This window comes from Triturus cristatus, chromosome 3_2 (genome assembly GCF_964204655.1).
Source record: "Triturus cristatus chromosome 3_2, aTriCri1.1, whole genome shotgun sequence".
NCBI classification, from domain to species: domain Eukaryota; kingdom Metazoa; phylum Chordata; class Amphibia; order Caudata; family Salamandridae; genus Triturus; species Triturus cristatus.
This window is the reverse complement of record NC_140584.1, coordinates 61,381,227-61,406,528: the sequence shown is the minus strand read 5'-3', so window position 1 is coordinate 61,406,528 and position 25,302 is coordinate 61,381,227. Positions and strand designations below refer to the sequence as shown.

At 48.5% G+C, this 25,302-nt stretch overlaps 1 protein-coding gene across 2 annotated transcripts in view; it reads right to left on the bottom strand.

The window, feature by feature from the left end:
• GLB1L2 (galactosidase beta 1 like 2) overlaps positions 1-25,302 on the bottom strand; it is a 1,021,913-nt gene that overhangs the window by 393,499 nt on the left and 603,112 nt on the right. For both annotated transcript variants that reach the window (XM_085647243.1, XM_085647244.1), the window contains exon 13: positions 21,149-21,295. In XM_085647243.1, coding sequence (XP_085503369.1) covers positions 21,149-21,295 — 147 coding nt within the window. The remainder of the gene's footprint in view (positions 1-21,148; positions 21,296-25,302) is intronic.

Below are 25,302 nucleotides of genomic sequence, written 5' to 3'. Positions count from 1 at the left end.
AAGGCACTGGAAAGCGGTGTCATACAATCAAGTGACCATGAAATTGTTGACCACTACTGGAGAGGGAAAGAGTAGCCAGTTCGCAGAACTATATGCTGTGTATCAAGCTTTGAAACAAGAATTGCCAGGAAAATGTCATATATACACTGACTCATGGTCCTCTGCCAATGGGTCGGCCACTTTGCTTCCCATGTGGTATGCCCATAACTGGATGATACATTGAAAGGAAGTGTGGGGTAAGGAGTTGTGGATAGAGATCTGGGTCATGTTGCCACAAAGCACAGTTACCATGTATTATGGAGATGCTCACTGTTCCACCGACTCACTCGACCACTGGTTTAATTCCCTCACAGTTAAAAAAGCTAAAATCTGGGAGGTCGAGGTGGCAACGCAAGATTCTGAGCTGGTTGGGATTGCAAAGGAGCAAATAAGAAGTGCGGACACTTCGGAGAGAATATTACTGGCAGATGGGTAGAGAATAGAGGGATAGGCATTCTGATTAAAACTGCGATCTCACAATGTCCTATTTGTCAGCATACCCAACATAGACCAGTCCCACAGATAGTGAGAGGGCAGCTAGGCAGAGGAAAATTACCAGCACACATCTGGCAGATTGATTACATTGGGCCCCTGCCAACTAGTCGAGGATGTTAATATGTATTCTCTGGATATTTGATAGCATTTCCATGTAAACGTGCTACTCAGCTGAACACACTGAAAACGTTAGGCTTGTTGATTTTGTATTATGGAATTCCACTGCAGATTCAAAGTTACAATGAGTCTCATTTCAAAAGCAAATTGGTGCAGCATTGTTGTGCACAACACAACATTGAGTGGGTCTCTCATATTCCATATTACCGCAGGCTGCGGGTCTAATTGAGCGCATGAATGGATTGTTGAAAGATCAATTGAGAAAGTTGGCTGATGGGTCATCGAAAAATTGGAAAGATGCAAAGTTTTGTGGAGATTTGTCAAACAAGCGCAAAGTTATTTATGATGAAAAATAGAAGGAATTCCTGTCTAAAGGTAACCCTAGCTATAGCGAACGCCACTTTGTAATTAAGACACACACACATATATATGTATACTATATATATAGTGTGTGTGTGTGTGTGTGTGTGTGTGTGTGTGTGTGTGTGTGTGCGTGCGTGTTTGAAATAGTGGTGGTTGCCATGAAAAGCATTTTTTGATTTTGCCCATAACTTTAGAACCAGTTAACAAATCTTTACTAAACCTTCTAAAATAAACTCTTATTCATATCAGCTCCTCCTTCCTTGACATGTTCAGAGTTATCCGTCAAGTGGGGAATGAGAAAAAAGGGGGGTCCCAAAACACGTTTTGACCATGCAATTTTCCATAGTAAAATTGAACAGCAACACTGTAAAAACGGCTGAAAGGAAGTACAGCAGGTTTGTCAGAAAGTAAGATATTGGTCCATAAAGCGTGCTTTTTGTGATTTGATATAAATCTGTTCAGTAGTTTTTGAGAAATTAAGGTTCAAAATGTATGTATGTATCGTGCCACTGAGGATCCTTGGAGCCCATAGATCTAAATATAAGCTCTGATTGCCTGCTACCTCATCAACAAAGTTGTGGCGCAGCCATTCTAGGAATAGGAGACTCAGTCCTCAAAAAAGTTTTTTTTAAAACAAATGCAGCAGGGTAGGATACCTTGCCATCCTCTGAGGCCCAACAATGATCTTTTTTCATAAGTAACGCAGATCTATGGATCTGCAGTGCCCATTTTAAAAAAAGCAGCTTCCATAATTTTTTGTTTTATTGTGTCCCGAGTGGGCCAGAGCCTGTCGTTTAGTTCCTATAAACCTATATAGGATCTGCGCGTTTAGACAACATTCTCTATAGGATTGGTGTCAGACTGATTCTAGACACCCCTACCGGGTATGTTAGCTTGTATACCAGCTAGCTCACATTGCCACTAGAAACCCCTCTTACCAAGGAGGTAATAGTTCTTGTTAACTACCGATCATGAAAACCTTGTCCCATCAGGGATCGTGGAAACAGTGTACTACTTTTCGCTCAGTCACACGTGCTCACTTCGTCTCAGGGAGAAACACAGAATAAACGGTGGGGACGTTTTTCAATAAGCATTTATTTAGACAGCGTCATTCTAGTGTAAAATAGGTGTGCTGAAACAACGACTAGACAGAAACAGATATATATGATTATAAGCACTAACAGTGTAAAAGGATGGTAGATTCCTACCATCGTGCTAAAACAATGAATACAGGCAAGTATATAAAATACATGACAGTAGTAAAATGCGAACTCCTATGATGCGACCTTAACGCACAAGTTACTACTTGTGTAACGATATATCTGTAAGAGACATGAGTTAGTGATAGATTCCTTACCTTAGAATAGCCCCAGGCGTCAGACTGTATCCGGAAAGATTTTGTACGCGTCGAAAGGTGGCATCGCGCGGCTCCGCGTCCATCGCTGGCATCATATGCGCCGAGATGACGTCAGGGAGACTACTTACGCGCCACCCATGCATGCTGACGTCAGTGCTGTACATGACTTTCCGTGCCAGGAACGCAGGACCATGCAAGAAACTGACCACTGGTGCCAAGAAACTAGGGCCCTGAAAGGGATGACCTTAACCCTAGAAATCAGTTCACAGAGAGGGGAGGATGGGTGGGGCGGTAAGGAATCTATCACTAACTAATGTCTCTTACAGATATATCGTTACACAAGTAGTAACTTGTGCATCTGAAAGAGACACGTTAGTGATAGATTCCTTTCTTTAGAAGAGATACCCCAGCAATAGCAACCCCGGTGGTGGCGCTGCGAACAAGATTACACCAGAAAGTCACGGAGGACAGAACTGCCAAAGAAGTCGTCTCTCTGGACTTGAATGTCAAGGCAATAATGTTTGGTAAACGTGTGCAGCGAGGCCCATGTAGCTGCCTGACAAATGTCCTGCAAGGGAACGTTGTGTTCCAAGGCAGTAGTGGCTGCCGTTGCCCAGGTAGAATGGGCACACAGCCCCACAGGAGGCTCCTTCTTAGCCAAGGAGTAACATGCTTTGGTGCACAGAACGACCCATCGAGAGATGATTAGTTTGTGCACGGCCCAACCTTTTTTGGCGCCCACGTAGCCAACAAAAAGCTGGTCATCCACCCAGAACTGTTGTGTGCGCTTTAGATAGGACGAGAGCGCACGTTTTGGGTCCAGACTGTGGAGCCTCTCTTCCTCTCATGAAGGATGCGGAAAGAAGGTGGGCAAAGCGATAGTCTGCCCGATGTGGAAGGGCGTGAAGACCTTCGGCAAGAAAGAAGGACGAGTCCGTAAAACCAACTTGTCCGGATGAACAGAAAGAAAAGGAGATTTAGAAGAAAGCGCCTGGAGCTCACTTACTCTTCTGGCAGAGGTGATAGCTACCAGGAAAGTCGCCTTGAGAGTGAGAAGACGTAAGGGACAGTTATGAAGGGGCTCAAAGGGAGCGCACATCAGATATGTTAAGACAAGATTTAAGTCCCATTGAGGCATTATGAGAGGCACGGGAAGAAACGTGTGTGTAATGCCTTTGAGGAAGCATTTAACAACTGGGGACTTAAAAAGAGAAGGCTGATCTGGAAGCCGTAGAAAGGCGGGGATGGCCGAAAGATAACCATGGATAGTGCCCAGAGCAGAGCACTGCTGGGCCAAAGAGAGAAGAAACAGAAGGACCTCGGTAAGAGGGGCAGAGAGGGGGTCCACAGCCTTTGCTGTGCACAGTGGGCCACAAATTTGTTCCACCTGCAGGCGTATACCGTTTTAGTGGAGGGATGCCTGGCTGCAAGAATGACATCACAGACTTCAGGAGGCAGGTCGACAGCAGTCAACTGTCACCGCTCAATCTCCACGCTTGGAGGTGAAGGCTGGACAGGTTCGGATGGAGGACCGTTCCCTGCTGCTGCGACAGAAGATCCTCCCAAAGAGGCAGTCGGATCGGGGGATCGATGGCCATGCTGAGTAGCTCGGGATACCAGTATCTTCGTGCCCAATCCGGAGCCACAAGGATGACTTGGGCCCGGTCGCGCCGAATCTTCTTCAGCTCTCTGGGCAGAAGTGGTACAACAGACCGCAGCTCCACTCGCGACGAAAAGCGTCGCCGAGCGAGTGCCGCCTTGGAAATTCCAACACGCAGAATTGATGACATTGCGCGTTCTCTTTGGTGGTGAATAGATCTAACCAAGGCTCTACCAACTGCAGAAAGAGACCTTGCGCCACGTCCGAGTGCAGACGCCATTCGTGATCCATCATGCACCGGCGGCTGAGTTCGTCCGCCCTGGTGTTCAGAGAACCTGCCAGGTGTTGCACCACTGACGTAATGCCTTTATGTTCCAGCCATGTCCAGAGGCGAAGAGCCTCCTGACATAGGGTCCACGACCCCACCCCGCCCTGCTTGTTGCAGTACCAGATGGCGGTGGTGTTGTCCGTGACCACCTGCACTTCACTTCCACGGACAGAGGGAAGGAATGCTTCCAGTGCAAGCAGGATCGCCCGAAGCTCCAAAAGGTTGATATGGAGCCGGGACTCCGCCGGAGACCAGAGGCCTCTGATCTCCGCCTCTTCCAAGTGGCCGTCCCATCCCAGGAGGGACTCATCCGCCACCACTGTATGCTCTGGTTGGGGAAGGGAGAGGGATCTGCCCTTGACCCAATCGCGATTCGTGAGCCACCACTGCAATTGTCGTGCAGTACCCTCCGAGATCTGGACGTGATCGGACAGGTTGCCCTGATGCTGTGCCCACTGGAACTTCAGGTCCTACTGCAGAGCCTGCATATGCCATCTGGCATGTTGCACTAGAAGCATGCAGGAGGCCATTAGCCCCAGGAGCCGGAGGGTCATCCTGACCAAAACCCGGGATAGAGGCTTAAAGGTTGGAATCATAGCCTGATTATCCCGGACTCGCTGTTCGGGAGGATAAACCCGAAACTGCGTCGAATCGAGAAGCGCTCCAATGAAGAGGTGCTTCTGAGAGGGGTTCAGGTGTGACTTCGGCACGTTGATAGAGAACCCCAGCAAATGCAGGAGGTCGGCCGTAGTCTGGAGGTGGGAGACAACTGCCTGGGGCGAGCCCGCCTTCAACAACCTGTCGTCGAGATAGGGAAAGACTGGAACCCCTGATCTGCGAAGATGAGCTGCGACCACCGCCATCACTTTCGTGAACACCCGAGGGGCAGCACGGCAAACGGAGATATGAAAATATGGATCCTGCAAGTCCAACGCTACCATCCAGTCTCAAAGGTCGAGGGCAGCCAAAACCTCAGACAGAATCAACATCTTGAACTTCTCCTTCTGGAAGAAGCGGTTGACGTTCCTGAGGTCCAAGATGGGGTGCAGGCCCCCTTTCTCCTTCTTGGGGACCAGAAAGTAGTGGGAATAACAACCATGTCCTACTTCTGGCCCAGGAACGCACTCGATTGGCCCCTTGGCCAAGAGGGCCTTGACTTCGTGCTGGAGAAGCACAAAATGGTCCCCCGACATGCGATGGAACTGAGGTGGCATGGCGGGTGGGGCAGACTCGAAGGGGAGGGAGTAGCCCCTTCGGACGATTTGCAACACCCACCTGTCCGAGGTAACGGAACGCCAGTGGGGGAGGTGATGGCGAATCCTGCCGCCCACCGGTGTAGGGTGTGCCCCAAAGCTTGGACTAGGAAGGCTTTGAGGCGGATGCTACGGGAGCGTAGGTGGACTGACCCGCACACTGGCCCCCTGTCCCGCCGCGGCGGGAACCATGTCCGCGGCCGCGCTGAGGTTGGTTCTGCGCAGGCTTCTGGCTGAACGAACGTGTCAGGCGCCCCTTCCTTGGCCACAAAAGGAAAGAAAAGCAGACGTGGCCGGGCGCGTGGTGGAGAGACCCAAGGACTTGGCTGTAGCCCGGGAGTTCTAAAAGCACACCAGCGCACTATCTGCCTTATCGCCAAACAGGCGAGTACCATCAAAGGGCATGTCCATAAGAGAACTCTGAACATCCCCCGAAAACCCAGTGGACCGCAACCAGGCATGGCGACGGAGGGCCACTGTTTTGGAAATCGCCCTACCCAGTGAGTCCGCGGTGTCCAGTCCACACCGGATGGCGAACTTTGCTGCTCTTTCCCCTCAACAACAGCTTGGGAAAACACTGTCCGAACCTCCTCCGAACACGGAGGCAGCACCTGTGCAACCGTGTCCCACACAGCGTGGAAGTAGCAGCCCAAGAGGCATGCGGTGTTCACCGACCGCAGCCCTAAGCTGGCAGATGAGAACAGTTTCTTGCCGAGCTGTTCCAGCTTCTTGGAGTCCTTATCCAGCGGGGCGGTCGGGAATGCGTTTTGGGAAGTGGAGGCCTGGATGACTAGGCTCTCCGGAGTTGGGTGGGTTGTCAAAAAAGCAGGCTCACTCGGGGTCGGGCGATGACCCCTGGCCACGTTTTTATCCACGGGAACCCCCGTTGCTGGTCTAGGCCAGGTGTCCATCAATACGTCAGTTAACGCCTCATTGAACAGTAGCAGGGGCTCCATAGAGCTTGTCGCCGTATGAAGTACTTCAGTGAGGAGATTAGTTTTGAGGGTCACCGTAGGCAAGTCAAGGTCAAGGGCCTCAGTTGCTCTACAGAGCACCATAGTGTATGTGGCGCAATCCTCCATAGCCACAGCAGGAAGAGAAAGAAAACCAAACCAGGTTCAGAGGAGAGGTGAAGGCCACCTGCATCCTCCAACTCTTCTGTCTATTCCTGTTCCGACCCGCACTGCCGTTCAAGAGGGTCCTCAGACCCCTCCCAGTCGTCCCAGTCCTCCGCTGCCCCTGGAACAGGTTGCGGCGGTGGGGAAGGGACAGGGGAATAAAAAGGGTTGAACGACGCCGGTCCGGCTCCGTGTCCCAATTAGGTTCCCAACCAGGAACAAAATTGTCCGGGAAACCGGGCATGGGCAGTGGTGGAATAAACGGAACCCACTGCGGCGCCGGGCCCAGAGCAGGCCCAGAGCTGCCGGCGGAGGAACTTGCGGCGCCGGGGCCGGAGCTGCCGGTGGAGGACCTTGCGGCACCGGGGCCAGAGCTGCTACCGGCAGCGGATCTGCGGCAAGGAAGGGCCCTCAGCTGGGACCACGGGGCCCGACGGCGTGCCCTAGGCCTGAAAAGGCGGTCCATGGCAGCAAGTAAAGCTTGCACCTGGGCAGGAGTCGCTGACGGACCCGGATAAGGTGGGTAGGCCGCGGGACTCATAGGACTCAAGGAGCCGCGGGGGGTACCGCTACCGGGGACCGAAGGGGGGACGTCAGAGAGCGAAAACACTTCTTCGACTTCTTCTTATGACCTCTCTTACCCGATTCCAAGTGTGAAGACTTCGACCCCGAGGAGCGATGATGATGGCTCCACAGCCAGTCCCTCGATCGACCCCTGGGCCTCGAACGGTGCGGAGAAGACTGTGAGAAGTTGGCCTGATGTATGATGTCACTAGTTCTAGTGTACACCTTATATCAGTCCAAACAACCCTTATGGTGATTGGTTGTAAAGTCAACCTTATAGACCAGCTATCCTAGTGGTAGCATGGACAAGAGCAGTCTTAGGCTAAACTCTGAATGGCATTTGAAGCCAGCTGTGATACCATATACAATCCCTTGAATACCAAATGAAAGGACTCCACAACAGATATAAAATAAAGTGTATTTATTCTAGTCAACCCCTCAGCACTCTTTATGAGATTCGAGGTAAGTACAACACAGTCTTATTTAAGCATACATTAAGTCACACAGGTAAGTAATACAGTTAGGCCCTAGGGGCCACGCAAACCATATACTAAAGAAGTGGTATAAGGACCACTGTCACGGAAATAGAATAGGCCTAGGCCTAGGGAATCGCTGGGGCTACACTACACTACCAACAGTTAGGAAGTGGGAGGCCCACGGGATTCAGGTGCAGAGTGGAAACACTCACACGTAATGCGTAAAAGTCAATAGAATCACTAGCAGTTAGAAACAAGCAGTTTTAGGACACTTCTGGTATAGCTAGAAAGTCGAGACTCGGAAACTAGACCCTAGGATAGTCAATACCCTTGTGAGCACCGAAGTACCCAAGTTACCTAGCCCACGGGCTGCGGGTGCATAGGTGTGAACTTGCGTCGGGTTTCGTCATGGACTTCTATGGATGCCTGAAGGAAAGTTGCTGACAGGCAGTCAGTGAAGAGTGTCCGGTGGATCCCAAGGCTGGGATCAAGAAGAGAGGATACCTGCAAGCAGAAGGGACAAAGTCTGGGTCACTAGCCAGTGACCACGTGGAACCAGGAAGGAACCAGGCGATGTCGTGAAGATTGCAGGTAAAGTGGTGAATCTTGTCGCAGCAGCCACGGGTACCAGGAGACGTCGAGGACACCCAGGACCAGGAGGCGAGCTGTCCCACGAAGGCTCTTACTGTCGGCGGCGTCGAAGTCGAACCAGAACTCACCAAGCCTTGGCAAGCGGAACCCACGAAGAATGGAGGACTTGCTTCTGGTGCAGACCAGGAAGGTCTGGGGTGCTTCTCTTTTGCAGAGGAGCGGGAGCCAGTCTGGAGGAGCCAAACCAGCAGTGAAGATTCAGAGGTGTGTCGTCGCAAAGGCCGCTAGCCAACAGGCAAGCAACCGGACAGACGCGGCAAGCAGGAAAAATGCAGAAGGGCCCCACGCAGGACTCGTGGAGTGTGGGGGGCTGATCTTCGGTGCAGATGGTGCTTGGGGTTGGGGCTTCTCAATCCCCGGTGCACAACTTCGAGGGTACCTCAGAAGCTGCGCTGGAAGATACTCGCCACTTTTCCCAGGTAGCCGGTCCCACGTCTCTCGTCGCCTCCACGGATCTCAGCTCGGCTGTGGATGTGGATCAGGGTCGGAGAAGTCTGGAAGTCGAGGCTCTAGTCGGGCTCTGCAGTCGGTCCATCGTAGAACTTCAGCAAAGCAAAGGGTAAGTCTCTTGATGGTGCCGGTTTGCACAGGGTAGCCACTCCTTGGCCACAAGGGAGATTCTTCAGTCTTCTTCTTTCGTCGAATGTCGAAGGTCCAGAGTTTCTGTTCAAGTTGCAGGTGCAGGATAATCTAATCTAGCAGGGCCCAACTAGCTACTAATATACTGGGCTAGTGCGCTGGGCTACCTGCAAGGTCCCTCCTATGGGTGGGACCAGGAAGGGGAGTGGCTACACCCCCTTTCCTTTGTCCAGTTTCGCGCCAGAGCTGGGGCTGGAGTGCCCCAGCACCGGTTTGAACTGGACTATGCATGGAGCACCTTGTGTGCCCCAGGCATGTCTCATTCCTGTCAGCCCTCCCTGCCCCAATACACTAAAGTCTGTCTCGGGAGGTGCTAGCACCTCCCCAAGCAGGAAACCTATTGTCCAGGCCTCCCTGGCTGGTAGGGCTCCCAGCAGCAGGAGGTCAGACTCGTGTCTGTGGCAGCAGCATCCATTTTGTGATGCAGAGGCTTTGGTGAGAGTTAAACAGCAAAGTAGGATTTTAACATGTCTCTCCCTCTAGAAGGGAGGAATAATATCCTCATCACCAGAAATGGTATGGGGGTATTATTCCAAAGTGTTAGACACCTTACACGACATGTTTTGATAAAGCCAAACCATAGTTACCATAACCGTTTAAGATTATAAGGCGCTTTAAGAGTATATGGTAGGCTATATCATAGAACAGCTATAAGGACATGGTTCCGAAAGCTGCAGACAGGCTCAGCTCATGCTAGAGCACCATCTCACATGTTACCAAGCACTCTGCCTCCAGGATTGTTAAGGCCTGCCATAGGAGTGGCTGATAGGTACACATGTGTCTATATATAAGGGTAGATATAGGTATACTATATCTAAGCAAGGGGTGATTACACGACCTTGCCCCAGCTGAGTGATCAGCCAGTTGTGTCTGATTGGAAGGCCAGACCAGGGGTGGCATAATACATGCTGCAGCCCCAGGGAGGCCTAGGGTACACCTATGCCCTGGGTACCTAGGGTACACTGTACAGGGTCCAATAAGGTGATCCTTACCAACTGGGTATGTACCTAGGGTACATGGAGTCCATTTTAAAGAGAGAGCAGCCAGCATGAGACCATGAATGGCAGGATCTCAGGCCAACTAAGTCGAAAAACCAGCTAGACACTAGGCAAAAAGTTGGGGGTAACCATAGTCGGATATCCACCTTCCTACACAACCCCCCCCCCCCAAACGAAAGGAGATAAGGCTGTCCTTGACAAGGTAAGCCTCTATTGCCTAAGTGGCCATATAAGGAAGAACAAGCACTGGCATGGTTACCCCCTGTCTCATGGTCCACTAAGCAATCCCACACCCTAAAGGTATCATAGGGTCTCCACCATAGGGAATCTCTACCTTAGGTGTGTCTTTGCAAAGTAAAAGGCTGGTGTTGAGATGGAGTACTGAAGTGAGTGTCCTCAAAGTGAGGTCTCAGCTTCCTCCAATCATCCTCCACCATGGATGCCTTTCTTTCTTTAACTGAGTTGCACTGTGCTCTCAGGGTCAGCCTCTGACTACCTAAAGCTGGAGGCTGGGTCCCTTTTGTGGGCTTACTGGAGGGACAGGTCAGGTTTGGGGCCCTAAGGTCCCATGTTTGTCTGTGCCCAACAGAATCCCCCTGGGGGAGGTCCCTAACTACCTGTAAAGGAGATCCCTCAGGAATGTTTTTAACCATCACCTGGCTAGGGCTACTAGCCAGGCAATCCTCATCTTTTTGATGGGGGGGTTCTTGTGGACAGGGGCCCTCTTGGGGTCCACTGGCCTCCCTGACCTCTGCAGCCCTGGGCTGACTGAGGCAGGGTAGAGAGAGGCAGGCTACCTGCACCAGACTGGGTCCCACCTTAGAAGGGGCCACTGACATCAGAGGCTCTGCCAGGCCAGGGCTGGCTACCTCTGGGGCAGTTCCTTCACAAGGGGTGAGGTCAGATCCCTGAGGAGGCTGACCTTTTCCTAATGTCTGGGGAGAGGGAGACTTTTCTTCCTCCCCACTACTCTCTGTTTGTGTGGAGTGATCCAGAGTTTCAGGCTTCACTACACCTATGTCAGTCTGAGTATGGACTGAGACCATTACAGTCCTGCCAACCTTTTCAGGGAGGCACTCAGTTTGGGTTTGAGCTGTGACTGTCATAGCTCTGCCAATCTCTACAGGGAAGTCTGTTTTGCCTGGGCTGTGGCTACCACTGCCCTTCCAACCTTTTCAGGGAGGAAATCTACTTGGACAGGGGTTGTGGCTGGCACAACCCCACTACCCTTTTGTGAAAGGCCTACCATTTTAGAATGGGTGTCTTGTTCAACTCCAGCCCAAGCTGAGAGTTCCAAGTCATTCCCCAGTAAGCAGTCTACAGGCAAGGTTGGGGACACTGCCACCCTTTTAGGGCCAGTGACACCTCCCCAGCTGAGACATACCTCTGCCATGGGATGACTGTTCTGTTTGCCATCAATGTTAGTTACCTGGTATGAGAAACCAGGCAAAAGCTTCTCAGAGGGAACTAGCTATAGGCCACCATAGTGATGCTAGCTCCAGTGTCTCTGTAGGCCTCACCTTTTCTACCATTGTTGTAGGGCTCCTGTCTGTACCTACCCAAAGTGTTGGGACAGGCAGTGAAGTTGGTAAACCCCATGCCACCATCACAGACACGAGTAGCTGCTGTAGGGGAATTGGCTAAGCCAGGGTCCCCCTGTGTTCCCCAAGAAAACCCAACCAAATTTTGGGGGGCACTCCCACCACCTGGGGGATTACTGCTGACAGTAATAGGTGGTGTGACAGGAGTAATTGGAGGAACAGTTTTGTTTTTAGCCTTTGGGCAACTGCTGTCAGTTTTCCAATGCCCAGGAGTTTTACACTCATGGCAGTAAGGCTTTTTAACTGTGGTAGAGGAGGGAGCTTGGGGCCCACCACCCTGTGTGGAGTTTTGGGGCCCTGAGGAAGATTTCTCTTTTGTTTTATCCCCACCCTTCTCTTGAGGCTTGGTGGTATCTTTCTTTTGGTCACCACCCTGATTTTTAGGCCTAATCCTGGTCCTGACCCATTTATCTGCCCTCTTTCCTAATTCTTGGGGAGAGGTCAAATCTGAGTCTACCAGGTGTTGATGGAGAAGCTGGTTCTGACAATTACTAAGGATCTGCTCCCTCATAATCAAGTTGTACAATCCTGTATAGTCCTGCACCTTGCTGCCAGTTAACCAGCCTTCCAAAGCCTTAGTGGCACAATCCACAAAATCAGACCAGTCCTGTGTCTGTGTCTTCTGGGTGTCTCTGAACAACAACCTATATTGCTCAGTGGTTAAGCCAAACCCATCTATCAGAGCACTCTTTAGGACTTTGTAATTGTTAGCATCCTCATCACTGACTGTGAGGAGCTTGTCTCTACCTTTGTCAGAAAAGGAGAGCCACAAGATAGCTGCCCACTGACTCTGGGGTACCTGCTGTACTTTGCAGGCCCTCTCCAAAGCAGTCATCCACTTGTGGATGTCATCCCCATTCTGATATGGGGGGGACTATCTTGCTTAGGTTTCTATGGTCATAAGACCTATCCCTATCTCTAGGAATGTTGCTGCCACCAGTGGGTTCTGACCCACTCAATTTTTGCTCTCTGGCCAGAGCAAGCTTCTCTTTGGCAAGGGCAAGTTCTTCCCTTTCAATCCTTAGATTGTATTCCCTCATTCTGGCCTTATGCTCTCTCCTCTGGGGGGAAGTCATCCCCCTGTGGGATCAAGCATTGGAGCTTCTTGACTGATAGGAGTGGAGAGGGTCCCCTGAGGGAGATCTACCCCTTCTATCTCTCTTTTTAAGATTACTTGGGGGCCTGTAAGGGAAGCTCCCATGCAAGCTCCCATGCATGCTTAAGTTAGCCTGACTAAGTCTTCTGACTGGGGTCTTGCTACCTCCCTCTTCCTCTGAGGTCTCTTCTAACTTATCTGTATCAGTTAAGTCAGGGGTCTCTTCTGTGGAGGGGAGGCCCTTATCTACAGCTATGGCACCATACTTCGCAGCTCTTTTAGCATCATAGGCCTCCAGAAGCTCCACTAGCTGTCTAAGGGTAGGGTTGAAACCCTGTTTTAATCTCCTGGAGGTACATAGTTGTCTCATCTCCTGGAAAGTGAATGCATCATATCTAGAGGGAATCTGTCTAGGATTCTCCTCTCCTGAGGGAGTATCAGTGTGATCTCCATTCAGGGACATGATTCTAGTGAGGGTGTGGTGTGTGCACCTACCTACACTAGTTGTATCTACTAAACCTCTCTAGTAGTTGTAGTCAGGGTGTGCTAGGCCCTTCAACCTACAACAACTAAGTCCAGTAGGACTTAAGTATTTATAATCTATGTTATATGTACCTAAAAAATATCTGTGTGATCTTTCAATTTAGTATCTCAAGATTACAATGGTATTACAACAGCAAGCTCAGATCCCAACCGCTGCTCACCAATGTGAGAAGTTGGCCTGATGTATGATGTCACTAGTTCTAGTGTACACCTTATACCAGTCCAAACAACCCTTATGGTGATTGGTTGTAAAGTCAACCTTATAGACCAGCTATCCTAGTGGTAGCATGGACAAGAGCAGTCTTAGGCTAAACTCTGAATGGCATGTGAAGCCAGCTGTGATACCATATACAATCACTTGAATACCAAATGAAAGGACACCACAACAGATATATATATAAAATAAAGTGTATTTATTCTAGTCAACCCCTCAGCACTCTTTATGAGATTCGAGGTAAGTACAACACAGTCTTATTTAAGCATACATTAAGTCACACAGGTAAGTAATACAGTTAGGCCCTAGGGGCCACGCAAAACATATACTAAAGAAGTGGTATAAGGACCACTGTCACGGAAATAGAATAGGCCTAGGCCTAGGGAATCGCTGGGGCTACACTACACTACCAACAGTTAGGAAGTGGGAGGCCCACGGGATTCAGGTGCAGAGTGGAAACACTCAAGCGTAATGCGTAAAAGTCAATAGAATCACTAGCAGTTAGAAATAAGCAGTTTTAGGACACTTCTAGTATAGCTAGAAAGTCGAGACTCGGAAACTAGACCCTAGGATAGTCAATACCCTTGTGAGCACCGAAGTACCCAAGTTACCTAGCCCACGGGCTGCGGGTGCATAGGTGTGAACTTGCGTCAGGTTTCGTCGTGGACTTCTATGGATGCCTGAAGGAAAGTTGCTGACAGGCAGTCAGTGAAGAGTGTCCGGTGGATCCCAAGGCTGGGATCAAGAAGAGAGGATACCTGCAAGCAGAAGGGACAGAGTCTGGGTCACTAGCCAGTGACCACGTGGAACCAGGAAGGAACCAGGCGATGTCGTGAAGATTGCAGGTGAAGTGGTGAATCTTGTCGCAGCAGCCACGGGTACCAGGAGACGTCGAGGACACCCAGGACCAGGAGGCGAGCTGTCCCACGAAGGCTCTTACTGTCGGCGGCGTCGAAGTCGAACTAGAACTCACCAAGCCTTGGCAAGCGGAACCCACGAAGAATGGAGGACTTGCTTCTGGTGCAGACCAGGAAGGTCTGGGGTGCTTCTCTTTTGCAGAGGAGCGGGAGCCAGTCTGGAGGAGCCAAACCAGCAGTGAAGATTCAGAGGTGTGTCGTCGCAAAGGCCGCTAGCCAACGGGCAAGCAACCGGACAGACGCGGCAAGCAGGAAAAATGCAGAAGGGCCCCACGCAGGACTCGTGGAGTGTGGGGGGCTGATCTTCGGTGCAGATGGTGCTTGGGGTTGGGGCTTCTCAATCCCCGGTGCACAACTTCGAGGGTACCTCAGAAGCTGCGCTGGAAGATACTCGCCACTTTTCCCAGGTAGCCGGTCCCACGTCTCTCGTCGCCTCCACGGATCTCAGCTCGGCTGTGGATGTGGATCAGGGTCGGAGAAGTCTGGAAGTCGAGGCTCTAGTCGGGCTCTGCAGTCGGTCCCTCGTAGAACTTCAGCAAAGCAAAGGGTAAGTCTCTTGATGGTGCCTGTTTGCACAGGGTAGCCACTCCCCCTTTCCTTTGTCCAGTTTCGCGCCAGAGCTGGGGCTGGAGTGCCCCAGCACCGGTTTGAACTGGACTATGCATGGAGCACCTTGTGTGCCACAGGCATGTCTCATTCCTTTCAGCCCTCCCTGCCCCAATACACTAAAATCTGTCTGGGGAGGTGCTAGCACCTCCCCAAGCAGGAAACCTATTGTCCAGGCCTCCCTGGCTGGGAGGGCTCCCAGCAGCAGGAGGTCAGACTCGTGTCTGTGGCAGCAGCATCCATTTTGTGATGCAGAGGCTTTGGTGAGAGTTAAACAGCAAAGTAGGATTTTAACATGTCTCTCCCTCTAGAAGGGAGGAATAATATCCTAATCACCAGAAATGGTATGGGGGTATTATTCCAAAGTGTTAGACACCTTACACAACATGTTTTGATAAAGCCAAACCATAGTTACCATAACCGTTTAAGATTATAAGGCACATTAAGAGTATATGGTAGGCTATATCATAGAACAGCTATAAGGACATGGTCCGAAAGCTGCAGACAGGCTCAGCTCATGCTAGAGCACCATCTCACATGTTACCAAGCACTCTGCCTCCAGGATTGTTAAGGCCTGCCATAGGAGTGGCTGATAGGTACACATGTGTCTATATATAAGGGTAGATGATATAGGTATACTATATCTAAGCAAGGGGTGATTACACGACCTTGCCCCAGCTGAGTGATCAGCCAGTTGTGTCTGATTGGAAGGCCAGACCAGGGGTGGCATAATACATGCTGCAGCCCCTGGGAGGCCTAGGGTACACCTACACCCTGGGTACCTAGGGTACACTGTACAGGGTCCAATAAGGTGATCCTTACCAACTGGGTATGTACCTAGGGTACATGGAGTCCATGTTAAAGAGAGAGCAGACAGCCTGAGACCCTGAGTGGCAGGATCTCAGGCCAACTAAGTCGAAAAACCCGCTAGAAACTAGGCAAAAAGTTGGGGGTAACCATAGTCAGATATCCACCTTCCTACAACGACTGCCGGGCCTCCAGCAGCTTATGGGACTGCTCCCGTAAGGCCTTCGAAGCCATGGCCAGACAGTCGGAACATGACTGGGCGTCATGGTCGCGCTCCAGATAGTAGAGACAGACGCCATGGGGGTCGGCCACCGACATTGTACGGCGACAGGCCCCTCAGGATTTAAACCCAGGCATCCCTACATGGCACCAGGAGTCAAAGACTCAAAAATGAAAGACAAAAAGTCTCAAAAGTTAGTCAAAAAGTGACTAGGGTACGTGCTCTAACTGGATCTGCGCTTGCTGGCGCGGAAAAAGAAAGAACTGACGTCAGCGCGCCTGGGTGGCGCCTAAGTAGTCTCTGTGACGTCATCTCGGAGCATACGACTCCAGCGACGGACGCGGAGCCGCACGAGACCACCTTCCGACGCGCAGGGGTACTGCTGTCGAAAACTTTCCAGATCCAGTCTGACGCCTGGGGATATTCTAAGGTAAGGAATCTATCACTAATGTGTCTCTTTCAGATTAGATGTACCTAAGTGTACCTAGCATGTATGTGGGTTTAAAAGCCAAGAATACCTCTAGGATAAAGTCAACCCCATTACCTGAAAAGAGAGACTGTGGGACCCCGTCTTGGTCTCGAGATGGACAGCCCGCAAGGGGTGTCAGACCACTGTGAGCTGGAGTGTCTGCGTACAGAAGCCTCTGCGTCTCGCGTCAGTGTGTCAAAATGGAAGTCCTTTTCTCCTCTGACTACCTCAGCAAAATATGGTGTATATATACCCAAAATGGTACCCCCTGAGGATATACCTTGCTGTGTCATGTCGTACTAGGATGACGGAAGGAATGACCCTTATATATAGTTATTATGCAGGAGATGGTAGTCCTGCTGTCCTGCTGTGATTCCAAGAATCCTCATGCATAATAAATTAGGCTTAAGCTTTTCGGAGAAAACCCCATGTCATCTTTGGAAATTACCGTAACTAGGTAAAAGGTCAGTACTAAGAACTGTTATGCAGTGTAATGGTAGGGGAGAATATAGGTGAAGGGTTAGGTGACTACCTGAGTCTATAGGGGTACCTACATGGAACATAACAGGCCATTGGGGGGTTAATTTTACCAGTATTTAAGGGGAGGGGCCATGCAGCCCCCTCCCATACCCATAATCAGACACTAGGGACACCTTTTCCAGAGGCCACCTTACATTCTTATGGGGAGGAGGCAAGTGGCCTCGCAACCACTTCTCCCAAGCCATTAATAGTCCCCAGCCACCCCATTCCCTGAGACGCATTACATTTTAATGGGGCGTGTAGCCCCTCCCCAGGTCAATACGAGGTCCAGGGACAACAACCCCTCGGCCACAATAGTTATTAAAAGGGGAGGGAGGCCGTGTAGCCCCCGTTCCCGAGCCATGAACAGGCCCTGGGGACGCCATACCCCGGGGACCCAGAACATTTTAAAATGGGAGGGGGTGTGCCCCTCCTCCCAAAGCCATTAACTGGTTCCAGGTACCCCATTTCCTAGGGCATCAAAATGCTGTTGGTGCCCCAGTGCCCACCAGGGACACCCATAACACCAGAAGCACATGGGGCCACAGGGGATCCCCATCTGCCCTGTTGCTCCTGCTATCTCCAATGCCTGCACCCATTGTGGCGCAGCGGGAGCAAGCTGCACTGGTTAGCTCCTGCCCAGCCAGAGTAGCTTTTCTCTGCTCCTGTCAGGAGAGAACAAACCTGTTTTCACTTGTATGCAAGAGCGCAGGCATTGAGTTGAAGTGATCTGCAGTATACTGGTGGTGGGATCTTCAGGGCAATGTTGCCCTTAGGCTAGGGTCCCCAGGTCACTGGTTGGCTGAGAGGAGGTCCGATGCCCTACTCCTGAAACAAAAATCCAAAAAAAGCATCAGCCCCACCAGGGCCCATGCCTCTCCCCCCCAAAAGAAAAAAATCATTCAGGAGATGTGGTCTCCTGTCCCTTAAATGGCTCGGGGTGCGGGCAAGAAAAAAAAAAGATCGGCCTGTGGGATGTGGTCCCCAGTGCCCTTTAATATCTCGGGAGGGGGACCATACGCCCCACCTTCCTCATAAAAAAGGTGATGGCCTCAAGGATTGGTTTTCCCGGGGCCATGAAATGGCTCAAGAAGGGGGAACATATGCGCCGATAATTTAAAAAATAACAATAATAAAACAGTGAATGTGAAATAAGGAGACTAGCTGCTTATTTCACATTCACTGCTCTCGCTAGGGAGCCCTGCCTCGCCCAGCAATGGATTTCTTTTTTTAATGATGTGGGGGGCTTCAGGGAGTATACCAGCCCCCCCAGCAACAATAAAATCAAAACAAAATAAATCTCCTGCGCCATTAAATCCAGGACCCCATGAGAACTTACTATATATTTTTTCAAACACTCAGAGCTGGAGCTCTATGCTCTTCAGCTGGAGTACAAACTCTCCATAAATCAGGGATTGTTTTGGCTCCATCTTTTTTCAGTAGGAGAAATTTGTGAGTGGAAAGTAAGAAGTATTTACCAGGTGCAAGTCTATATCTAGTAATCTCTAATTGAGAAGAGTGGTATCTCCACACAACTTGTAACCAGCCACGTAGTGTGAGTTCAATACGTCCATGATCAGAGATGAATATCACTTCAATGCTTGCAGGTTATAATTGATTTGCTATAGTTGAGGACTGAGAAGGGAAGTAAGACAAGGTAACTTCCCTGCCAATTGATTTTACGGTTGTCCAAGGGTCCCTGAGAACCAGGTTTCTGCATAGTTTGTGAAAGGCTTTGAAGGATTTGTGAGGTACTAATTTGTACCTTAGGACCTCAGGCACCAAGGGTTTTATAGTTAGCAAACCCTCTGATTCAGTAAATTAGAGAGTTTTTGAGATGATAAATCCTTTTTTTAAAAGTACTACACTTATTTACAGATTTGTAAAAGGTTTTCCTGGATTATTAAAAAGTTTTAGGAAACCACTAGGAATGCATACTTGGAAGGGGCATGTTAAGGGTGTAATTTCCAAATACCGATCCCTTATGGTATATATAAATGAATTGCAACCAAAATTCAGACTATCACCACTTCAAAGGAGATGTTAAAATTTGAAAATTGGAATGGGGTCCCAAAAGGATACCTTCCCCTTTGTGAATGTTGACAGAAAACCTTTTGTGGTCCATGGGAACAATGACTACTCCTATATAAGGTTTGTGTAACTCTTCATTTTTTTTTTTAAATATATCCAGAAAATGGGTTGCATTTAAAGAAAAAAGATTGCCTGATTTAAAAGCAATTATAGACATGGTGGTCATCTAACCCCTGCAGGCCACCATCCCTGTGAATGTGGCCAATCATAGTGAGATGCAATTTAGAACCTACCTCATGAATATTGATGAGGTAGGTCAATTGCAACCCGTGAAGATTCTGTATTTTGTGAACGGACCTATTAGAGCATAGGTCAGTTCTCAAAATACCACTGTATGTGGTAGAAGTTGGTACACAAGCTACAACCACTTTTACTGAATCAATTTTAGTACATTCCAAATTAGAAATTGCATTTATAAATCATTATTGGTCGCAATTTAGGATTTCTTACTTGGAGTCCTTCTACATGCGACCACTAGTCATGAAGATTTTGATCATATACTAGTTTAAAATTCCGTTCAAATTAGAATTTTGTGTTTGCTGCGATAAGTAGCAGATTTTCCAAAATTGCTTCTTCACAAACTGAGGGCGGGGAGGGGGGGAAGTAGTCTGAACATATATGTCAACAACCCACAGTTCTAATGAACCACTTCTTAGGTGAGCTACAACCTAACTGCCGTATTTGTCAGTCTCAGATAATAATTTTTAAGTTTACCTTTTTTGGTGTCAGAACAATCACACCATTTTGAAATGGTGATGTCATCAACCCAGAAAGTATTTTTAAAGGAGCCCTGATTTTAAATATACTCCTAGTTATAATATAAAAGTTGCCCTTCTCTTTTTTATAAATGTCTAAGCAATTTTTTGACTAACCCTTTATATCATGGGAGAAAATCCCTTAAACCTCCTCTATCCTTCTTTGGAACAAATTTTCATTTACTTAAATGAGTTCTCTTTAGTTTTTATTTGTACATGTATTTGAATATGTATCAATTTATACTTCATTTACTTGAATACTTTCATTTCCCTAGCTGTTGTAGTGTCCCACATTGAAATTTTCACCTTCAAGTAGTGTCCCACAATGCAGAAGTCTTGATGTAATGGCAGGTCCATATTGTGCCCTCAGTGTTGTTGTGTTGTACCCTCAATGCTGTCATGTTGTACAGATGCTGGTATGGAACGGGTATAATAGGCTTTTTTGCACTTTGAGGAGAATTGCCTATCAACCTCAAGAATCACCCTTGCATTTGCAATTTATCCAGAGGAGGTTGGATGCATTTGGGAGCCTTTAAGATTCACCTATACGGCGCATTGCCATGCTAAGAACGAAATGTTCTTTCTCTGTCAAGGAGTACAAGAATATAAATGAATGATTTTCAAAGGAGAGGAAGAAGTGGATAGAGTTACCAGATGAGGCCAAGTCACCAAGACACAACTTTTGCAGTCATGTGCTTTACTTTCACAAATCTAAATTTTCAGTAGTACAAGCCCAATTTTTTCAATTTAATTGAGTCATGACCACATATCTAAAATACTATGCTTTTGTTAAATGAAGTCACAGGATGGGAACCAGGTGTCCTGGTAACATGGAGCCATCAAGTAACCCTACAACGTGTGGATGTTCAGAGGAAGCCAGTACAGTAAACATGACTTGTAGGTGCTGCATGTAGACTACTTTGCCCTTTCTGTGGCACTGATATGCTGATCCCAAGCAGCTATCGGGATAACCAATACAATACTACTTTTGAATGAAGTATCCTACCCCTATATAATATTTGGCCTACCTATTTAAGAAAAAGCCTAGCTAGCCAACATACCAGGCTAGCTATGAAAGCAACAACAATTCTTCCTAACTGTATACGCAAAATACCACAATTTTCTCAATGTAAACAACAGAACATCTGGCTGATTCTGCCCAAAAAGACCTGAATATAAATAGCCAATACTCCCAAACCTAACCAGATGTGGGGATCCGGTGTCAATACCTAACCTACTTTCATCCAACAAGTTAACAAGAGCATCACGGCACAGAGGTGTTTCCCTGCTTCGCGCTACAATGACCATTTACCCGTGCTCTGTCTCTGACGTTGCCCTCAGAGCTGAATCGTCCTCCTCCGTAGATCACAGTTTCATACAGTGTGTATCCATAGGACTGCCCATTGTCCTTATTCACTGGTAGGTTCTCCATGTTTATGGGTTCCTCAGATGTATATGGCTGTAAGAGAAACAAGCAAACAAGAATCTTAGAGATCAATACTGCCTAAGCACTGATGACTGTCAAGGAAAGTCAGTGACAACCAAGAGTCCAAAATGGACTGGATCTTTAGAGCTAAGTGATTGAGCATCTTTAAGTAACATCTTTAAGTAAAATATGGTAGGAACAGGAAAACTAGGCTCTAGTGTCTTTTTATATCAAATTGTTATATTGAGTATAGCAATAAAGAAAGAAAATCAAACATCATTGGATAGTTAAGGGGGTGGGTAAACACTGCCAGCAAGTCAGCATCAGTTATTGCATTGCATTCTGCTATCAGAAAGCAATTGAAGATCCACCTGCTCATCTAGCCACTGTACTACTTTGCCATTACTATTTCTGTTAGCACTGGGAAGCCCATGTTGGGTAGCCACACGCTTTATAAAATTGGGTAACATAACATTGTTAAGGGGGTAGGTAAACACAGCCAGCAAGTATGCATAAGTTCTTGCATTGATTTCTGCTAGATGTAATTCATAGTGTTTTTGAAAAATGTATGCTAACAGTATTGGCACAGCCAGTGCTTGTATTTCTGGACCCATGTTTCTGGCTACCTTCCTACAACGTCAAATCATAAGATATCACCCGAGAGTATTGGAAGGGAGTAAAAAAAAGACTGAAGACAAGAAAACTCCGCCTGATATGTACACTCGTGGGTGCATGTTTTGGAAATTACCTGACCAAATTTAAATCAGGCAAAGTTACAATTGTCTTCAAAATGTGAAAATCCCTTCAAGGATGGATGCTATGCATTAATTTGGTAGCCTCAGAAGCATGACTAGCAAATAGGAGTATATGTACATGAAGAGAGTCAGCAAAAACATGCTACATTACCTGATACAGAAGGTAAATCGACCACAAGTGACACAACTTTTCCAGGGACATACTATTGTTTTGGAGTATAATGCTAAAAGAATTCTAGCAATAACTTGTCACGTCACCTGCTGCAGCAGACGCATGGCCACTACAAGTGACATGATTGTTTTTAGGTCTGACTTCATTCTGTAGCTGTTGTCAGACCTTATATGATCAACAGGAACAAAGCTTTCAGAAGTACTAATAAAGGTGGGCTCTGCACACATCGGTCTCCTTTTTTTTACTTTTTATTCAATTTTTACAGTGTAAAGTAATAAAACAAGAAAGGAATGGGGAACAAGCTTACAAAGTGTGCAAATAACAAGAATACAACCTGACAGGTTAAATGACAATACAAATGACTGTATATTGAAAGGCATAGTTGACATTTAAGCACCGAGTAAAGCAGGAGGCGGCACATCCACTATGTAAAGAATAAAATTCCTGCACAGCAGGCTAACTCCAGGTCATGAGGTGTCTGAGGAGAAGGTGATAAAGTAGGTTAAATGTGTCCAGTAGGACTAAAGGGCTCCTCGCTGGCCCTATCCCCAATCTGTAGTGCCAGATAAGTGATGAGGGGGGCCCAGAAGTCCTCAGGTTTTAAGCATTTCGGCAGCAACTCCAATAGGTCTCACATTGCTCCTGGCAACATGCTGCAGCCTGCAACAAGCACTTAAGATGAGGGGGCAGGTGTCTGCCCTAATGTATAGCCACTCCGTGTTTAGCCAAGAGGAAAAGCACAGCAGTTAGTTGAAGAGTCTCAGGCAGTGTGAGAAAAAGGGGTGTATTGTACGGTTGTGTGACCCCCCTACCCCCCAACACCGTGTAATACACTCACAACCCATTTAAAACCCTTAGGTTTCATTTGTCAAACCTTCAGGTCAACCATGGGTAGCTGTGGCTCTAAGCAGCAAGGCATACACAAAGGAACAAGCACCACAACAACCCACTGTCGCGGTCACAGGCCAATCCTTCCAGGGTTGATAACTTGCCTTCTGAGGGTTCCAGCAACTCTCCGACAGCACTCCTGGACTCAGCGAACTCGAGTGCAATACTATGCGTCAGATCTTAGTCCTTGGTGCTGCACGGAGGCAGTGGTTGCAGCTTGAAGACTTTGGGTTACCAACTTGACCCAGCAGGCTTTTTTTTGCTGTTGTATTCCTGTGCTGCAAACAGGAAGCCAGTCAGCTGTTCCTTGGAGTTCCCTATGCTTGACTGAGCTCTAGAGACTGCTTCCCTTGAGCAGGACAGAGCTGGCATTGTCCCTCACCTTTGCTAGTCACCAGGTGCAGCAGATGCAGTCCACAACAGTACACCCTTTGCTGGTTCCAGGGTGCAGCAAGGCAGTCCTTCTTCAGTCCGTCTTCCAGTCCAGTAGATATCTGAGTTCAGAGCGCCACGAGTGCCCTACTTATGCTCAGAAAATGCCCTTAGGGTAGGATGCTGTTGGCAGCCAAAAGTCTACCAGGTTCCCTCCCACCTGATGACCACTTGAAAAACTGAGAAAAACTGGGAAATGTGGCATTTGGGCATCCTAGGATGCACCATTTTGCCCACATCCAATATGGCTGGAACCTTCTCCTGGCCTGTGGAGCTCCCTAGCCTAACCCAAGGGGGCTGCATGCATAGATTGGTTTGGCAATTGGTTTCCCCTCTCACTGTCCCTAGTGCCAGCCTGTCTGCCTGAACAATGCCCCTCTCCCAAGTGTTATCCATTTGCCCTTCAAAGGAAGCTTCTCCTCTGAAGCTCGCCTTTTGGGAAAACACCCATGAGACTCCCTGCAGGAGGGAGGTGACACTTCTTCCAGAGAAAGCCCCTATTGTATCATTTGCTGGGAGTCGTAGCATGTATCCCCAGGAGCGAAGAACGCTGTCTCGGCCACAGGACCCCGCATGCAACCGTTATGGGAACAGGTGACTAAAGCCAACAAAGTGGCAACGTGCTAAAGTTGCACACTGCAACTTATTACATTTCGACCTGAGAATCAAGTTGGGCCTAATATGTTATGTTAAATAGTTTGTAGAGCGCGTGAATCACCCCCGTAGGGGTCTCTCAGCGCTGGCAGAACTGTGCGAGAATATAAAAGAGATGTCACTCCGTAAACATGGTGGTTTTCAGAATCTTCCTAAACCTGAGGTAGTTAGAGCATTGTCTGAGCACGAGGGGGAGCTGATTCCAAACCAGCGGGGCTTGATAGGAAAAAGATCTACCTCCCATCCGTGCTTTCTTTATCCTGGGAATAAGTAGCAGAGATTTGGAGCATGATCTCAGTTCACGGTTAGGGGTATATCGGTGGAGCCTTTCAGCAAGATATATCGGTCCGGGGCCCCACAAAGCTTTATGTGTCAAGCAACAGAGCTTAAACAAGACACGTTTCCTCACCGGCAACCAATGCAAGCGAAGGAGCAGCGGAAGAGAGGCTGATCTGAACGGAGCGTTGGTAACCAGTCGTGCAGCGGTGTTTTGCACCACCTGCAAGCGACTGAGGGCAGATTAATTAGTTGCGACCAAAAGAGCATTGCAGTAGTCCATTTTATTCAACACAAGAGCTTGGACAAGTGTCTTGCGAAAAGAATCCGGGAGGAAAGGAAGGGCTTTCCTCAAGAGGCTCAGAGTGTAAAAGCAAGCACTGACTGTATGAGATACATGATCAGTCATAGTCATGGCCTGATCAAAACGAACACCGAGGTTCTTTACTGTTAATTTGGGTTGGGGAGCTGGGCCCAAATCAGTTGGCCACCAGGAGGGAGACCACATAGTGATGGCATCTCCATAGAGAATAATCTCTGTTTTGGTGGCATTCAGCTGAAGATAGTTACCGCTCATCCACTTCGAAATAGCTAGCATACCCAGAGAGAAGGTGGATTGAGCTGTCGGAGAGGATTTGTCAAAAGGGAAGATCAATTGGGTATCATCTGCATAGGACATGGGGATGAACCCAAGAGATCTTAGAAGAGAGGCGAGGGGGGCCACGTAGATATTAAATAACGTTAATAACGTAAATAACAAATTGTTTGATACCTTGGTTGAATCACTTTGGTTGCACCATTATGGAGTTAGCACAGCTGAGTGGTCAGCATGTAACTCTGTACTAGCCAATTGGGTGACCTAG